Source organism: Dipodomys ordii, unplaced genomic scaffold (genome assembly GCF_000151885.1).
Source record: "Dipodomys ordii isolate 6190 unplaced genomic scaffold, Dord_2.0 Scaffold50, whole genome shotgun sequence".
Classification (NCBI taxonomy): Eukaryota; Metazoa; Chordata; class Mammalia; order Rodentia; family Heteromyidae; genus Dipodomys; species Dipodomys ordii.
In genome coordinates, this window is record NW_012267266.1 from 8,946,373 (window position 1) to 8,952,626 (window position 6,254).

At 35.0% G+C, this 6,254-nt stretch overlaps 1 protein-coding gene across 1 annotated transcript in view; it reads right to left on the reverse strand.

The window, feature by feature from the left end:
• Fer (fer (fps/fes related) tyrosine kinase) overlaps positions 1 to 6,254 on the reverse strand; it is a 356,813-nt gene that overhangs the window by 317,534 nt on the left and 33,025 nt on the right. Inside the window, exon 3 of the mRNA XM_013020434.1 lies at positions 4,135 to 4,234. Within this exon, the coding sequence (XP_012875888.1) occupies positions 4,135 to 4,234 (100 nt within the window). The remainder of the gene's footprint in view (positions 1 to 4,134; positions 4,235 to 6,254) is intronic.

Consider the following 6,254-nt stretch of genomic DNA (forward strand, 5'->3'; position numbering starts at 1 on the left):
AAAAAAAACAAACTGGAAGTAGAGCTGTTGCTCAAAGTGGTAGAGCACTAGCCTTGAGCAAAAAAAAAAAAAATACACACACACATACACACACACACACACACACACACACACACAGCACCCAGGCCTTGAGTTCAAGGACTGTGATTGACAAAGAAAGAAAGAGAGAGAGAGAAAGAAAGAGCAAGAGAAAGAAAGAGAGAGAGAAAGAAAGAAAGAGAGAGAGAGAGAAAGACAGAAAGAAAGAAAGGAAGGAAAAAAGAAGAAAGAAAGACAGACAGAAGGAAAGAAATAAGGAAAGAAAAGAAAGACAGACAGAAAGAAAGAAGAAAGAGAAAGGAAAGAAAAGAGAAAAGGAAAAGAAAGAATTGTAACAAAGAAAGTGAGAGAAACAAACAAACAAAAAAGAATTAATGAGTAGAAATTGTTTTGTGATAGCATATAAATATATATATATATATATATATATATATATATATATACCTTCATTGTAAAGGTAATGAACAGGGGTGTTACAGTTATGTAAGTAGGGTAATGAGTGCATATTTTAAACCCCCTCTCTCATTTTCTCTCACTTACCCCTCCTTACTCCTCTCCTCAATCAAGTTGTATAGTTCATTTCCAACATAGTATCAAGTGAGTATCATTGTTGTATTAGTTCATCATCCTTTGTCCTGCTGTTTCTGTGATTCCTTTTCCCTTCCACTGATTGAAAAAGCTTATATACAAGACAAAGGGTACAAAAAGCTAAAACTGAAAAAACTAAAACTGCATACAGGACATAATAAGAACCTCTTGTTTCCCATTCATGGTGTTCATGTTGATATGCTTCATTATTTTATGGTCCTATGCACTTAGCAATTGGGCTATTGTAATCCCCTGTTAAGAATGTCATATATTCTAGTTATTACAAATGTTCACATATTTCAGTTATTATAAATGAGGGAAAACACTCAACCTACTCTTCTTTGGGCCTGGCTTACTTAGCTTAATATTGTGATAGTTTTTTAAGAAATCTCTTGACAAGAAAATAAGAATAAAAAGTAAACCTTGAACCAGGCCCAGTAGCTCATGCCTATATCTCAGTTATTTGGAAAGCAGAAATCAAAGGGACCACAGAAGAGAGCCCAGGCAAAGAGTTCCCAGGACCCCATCTCAATAAAACAACCTGTTTCATGAAGAAGGTCAGAGGGCCTTAGGCAGGAGGATCGTGGCATAAGATGAGCCAAGGGCAAAAAGCAAGACTCAACCTAAAAAATATTCTAAAACAAAAAGGGCTGGAGATGCGGCTTAAGTGGTAGAGTGTCTGCCTAAAAAAATACCCCAGAATCACCAAAACAAACAAATTAATAAACCTTGAAATTTGTAACATTATGGAAAAAATAGATAAAACATCTTCCTTCAAGTTTTATATTTAAAAACTTTTTGCACATTTCACATGAGATCAGAAGACAAATAGAACACAGGTAAAGAAGAACTGATATCGATGGGCATTGGTGGTATGGTTTGTATATGAAATATGTTCCCCACAGACTTGTGTTTTGATGGCTTGGTCCCCAGCTGGTAGAGCTACTTGGGGACGTTCTGGAAACTTCAGAGGCAGGGTTGCTGGGACTGTGTCCTGCTGAACTGTATTTTATCCTTGGTTCTATTTGCTCAGTTTCATGTCTATCACAAGGCGAGCAGTCTAGGTTACAAGCTTGTGACAATATGATGCCTCAACATGAGCCCAAAATAAACAGACATAGGAAAATGGACTGAAACATTGAGCCAAAATAAATCCTTCCTCCCTAAGTTGCTTTTCACATAGAATTTGTCACAATGACAGAAAGTGTGACTACTGTACTTAGTGAACCTAAAAGTACAGAACCACTTTTTAAAAATGCACTATGTAAACAATTGTCTTAGTATAGCACAGATAACATATACTAGATTTGACCTACTGAATTTACACAAAAGAAACATCAGAAATGACCTTAATTGAATTCTCACATCAATATACCAAACAAAACACATACACAGAAAATATTTGTATAAGTATCATACAGAAAAAATTTTAAAAACCACTGAAAAATTCAGTGAAAACACTAACTTGAAAAAGTATTAATAATATGATTTTTAAGTTCCAAATCTGTCAAAAGCTAACATTTATTATTCCTTTTTTGTGAATCAATATATTTCATTTTTTCTTCTTTGACTAAAAGTTAAATAGCCTTAAAAATGTTAGAGCTGGCCTGGGAAGGTGGCTCAGTGGTAGAGTGCTTGCCTTGCATGCATGAGGCCCTGGGTTTGATTCCTCAGCACCACATAAGCAGATAAAGCCAGAAGTGGTGCTGTGGCTCAAGTGGTAGAGCACTAGCCTTGAGCTGAAGAACTCAGGGACAGTGCCCAGGCCCAGAGGTCAGGCCCCACGATCGACCAAAAAAAAAAAGTTAGAGCTAGAGTTTGTAGCTTAATGGTACAGTGCTCACCCAGAATGCTCAATTACTGTGAGTTCAGCCCCCAACACCAAAAAAAAAAGTGAATGGTACTGATACACAGCGGGGGGGGGGGGGAATCACAATGTCTGGCATTCCACTAAAAGTTATCAGGCAAGCAAAGAATCAGAAAAAAAAAATCTATTCAAAATGCAAGAACAACTGAATATGGATAATACAGATGTTAAAATTATCCTGCAAAGATTTAAACACGTGTAACAATTACGTACATTTAAAACATCAAGTAGATAAATGAAAATTTTAAGGACACATCCAAATCATACTTATGAAGGCAAAACTTACACATCTTGAAAAGAAAAAAAACAATCACTGGATAGGATGAAAGGCAGACATTGCATAATAAAACACTAGTAATGTTGTAGGCCCAGTCAGTGAAGCTACCAAAAATGAAACAAACACAGAGAAAAGCCAAGGGGGAAAATGAGATAGAGTACCAACAGGCTGTGACCAAGTACACATGGCCTAATATACGTGCAACTAGAGTCTCTGAAGGACAGAAAATTTAGAGAAGAAAGTATTTGTGAAGAAACCATGATCAAAAGCTTTCCAAATGTGATAAAAACTAGAGACTCTCAAAAACACAAGTGTAGTAATTTATTTTTTAAAAAAAATGTTTTTAAACTAAAGCAGGATAAACCATGTCAAATTGCTCAAAAACAATTATAAAATAAATTTATAAAATGTTGCCAAAAGAAAATAAAATATTCAAGAAAAATATAAGGATTATAGATTTTCCTTGATGGGCATTAGAGCAGCATCTTTAAAGAACTGAAAAGACACCAGGCACTGTTTGCTACTCAGGCAGCTGAGATTAGTAGGGTTATGATTAGAAGCCAGCCAAGGCAGAAAAGTCCATGAGTGGCTTAAAGACTTAATGTACAATTACTCTGAGTGCCAGTCTTGTAGTAATATAAATGACACTAAAAGTATGTATCAAAACTTGAAAATAGCTATGTGTTTATGCACATACACAAAAATAAATACACAAATATATATGTATATGTAATATATATGTATGCTTGAATGCATGTATACCTGTATGAACATATGTATGTTACAATTTTGGTAGTATTAGGGTTTGAGCTGAGATGCTATACCATGTTAAGCATGCCTCCACCCTGCATATTTCTTTTTCTTATAATCATCCTCAAGCATGAAGTAAAATGCACTAGGATATAATATGTTCGGATTATGTCATCACTAGCTCTGTGTGAAGTTAGATATGGATGTTTATAATGTAATTTAATAAACCTGAAATTACTTCCTAGGTATGAAGTAATGAACTCTACAAAATCAACTATTTTGACAGCTAAAGAAGTCATTTGTGCTTAATGTGCTTAGTGTACAGAACTATTTCTAAACTCTACATGACGGCTAAGCAAATAAATTTTGAAAGAGTGTGAGACAGAGTTCTCAAGTTAGAAGTGTCAAGTAGGCTACCAATTCAAATGGTTGGAATCTCAATTGATTAAATATAGCAAATGCTCACTAAATGTTTTCTGATTACCTAGAGCATTCTTCAAAAAAAGTAATAATAATGAGATATATCAAGCTTGAAAGAGATATCTACATTAAAAGAATAGCTTTTAAATGGTAAAAATAAAATCAACGAACACTTTTCATAATTTTGCCATACCTTTAGCTAAAGCTTCTTTATATTTCTCTTTAGCAGAATTCATTTCTTTTATTAGTTGTCTATAGCTAGATTTTAATTTCTCCAATTCTGTCTTTGTAACCTGTCAACAAAAAAAATATGCAAAAAGTTTTTTAAATGTTTGCACCTGATTGGTCAAGAACTGAAATTCTAAAGTATTAGCCAATATATATTTTAGAAGTTAAGATTGGTGTCTCTTTAATAAATGATTACAGACAATAAATTAAAAAATAATGTGAAATCACAGAATTTCAAACTAATTCCATAGTAGATGTAAACATATAAAGTCCTTTTTGGTTTGTTTGCAAGTTTGTTTGTCAGTCCTTGGTCTTGAATTCAGGGACTGGGTGCTATCCCTGAGCCTCTTTGTGCTCAAGACTAGCATTCTATCCCTTGAGCCACAGCACCACTTCCAGCTTTTTCTCAGTAGTTTACTGGCTATAAGAGTCTCACGGACCTTCCTGCCTGGGCTGGCTTCAAACCGTGATCCTCGGATCTCTGCCTCCGGAGTAGTTAGGATTACAGGTGTGAGGCCACTGGTGCCAGCAGAAACTTCTTCTTTTTTTTTTTAATTTTTTTTAATTTTTATTTTTTTGGGGGGTCCAGTTGTGGGCCTGAACTCTGGGCCTGGGCACTGTCCCTTAGCTCTTCACCTCAAGGCTAGCGCTCTACCACTTGAGCCACAGTGCCACTTCCGGCATTTTTTCCTGCTTATGTGGTGCTAAGGAATCGAACCCAGGGCCTCATGCATGCAAGGTAAGCGCTCTATTACTGAGCCACCTTCCCAGCCCAACAGCAGAAACTTCTTTAAAAAGACAAATCACCAGACACTGGTGGCTCATGCCTATAATCTTAGCCATGCAAGAGGCTAAGATCTAAGGATCGCAGTTCAAAACCAGTCCTGGCAGGAAGGTCTGTGAAACTCTTATATTGAATTAACAACCAAAATGCCAGAGTAGAGCTGTGGCTCAAGCAGCAGAATGCTAGCTTTGAGCAAAAATGTTCAGGAACAGTGACCAGACCCTGAGTGCAAACCCCAGGACCTGCACAGGAAAAAAAAAAAAAATCGAGTAGTGTAGCAATCATCTAAAATGTAACCATTGATAAGTTAATTTAAAATATAGAGAAATATACTGTTATTAAAATACTGATTAAAATATTTGTTTTACAATTATTAAAAATAACCTATTACAAGATATTCCTAGACCAAACCAAAAATAATTCTGTTATCATCTAAAATTTAAAGACCAATAACTTAATTCAGTGTAGAGAGATATATTTTCTTTAACAAAAAATTAAATTTCTCTCATTAAAATATTTAATCATTTAACATACCTTTGTGTTATCAAAGTTTCAACATTTTTTTTAAACATTTGAACATCTCTGAAAAGAGGTGCCTTCTATTTACAGTAACTATCACTGTTGGCCAGGCAGCAGTTATGACACTAATCACAGAAGATTACATGAATTTGATCAAGAAGCAATTTAAATATAATTTGAAGGGAAAAGAATGAGTCTGGTTGCATGCAAATCTAACACACTTTTGAAAGGACTCAGAAAAAGACAGTATCAGAAAAAGTGGCACCAGCAATTTGGAAGAAAATTTGAGGTCCCTTTTTAAAAAATTCTGTCTCATCAATATTCTTGACAACAAAGAAGTTGGATATTTCTGTATTAAGAAGCATAAAAAAAATCAAGTATGAGGTAAATATAAGTGAGTTTAAATCATTCATCTTTAAGAAAAAGCTCTCTGATTAAGTTTTAAGTTGCTAAAGAGCCAATTCATTATTCTGAAAAACGTCAGATTAATTAGAAAAGGCAAACTTATAACTGGCTCTCCCTATATGAACTATATCTTAACGTAACCAAACAGTTGATACAGAGAAATTCCAATTAACTTGCACTAGGCAATGACAGAATTTAAATACTGGCATTGTACAAATCCCAAGAAGATATTTAATGTATTTAACATATAATTAACATAATTAACATCAGCCAACAGCTTCTAAAACTTTTAGGACGGGCTGGGAAGGTGGCTCAGTGGTAGAGTGCTTGCCTTACATGCCTGAGGCCCTGGGTTCGATTCCTCAGCACCACATAAG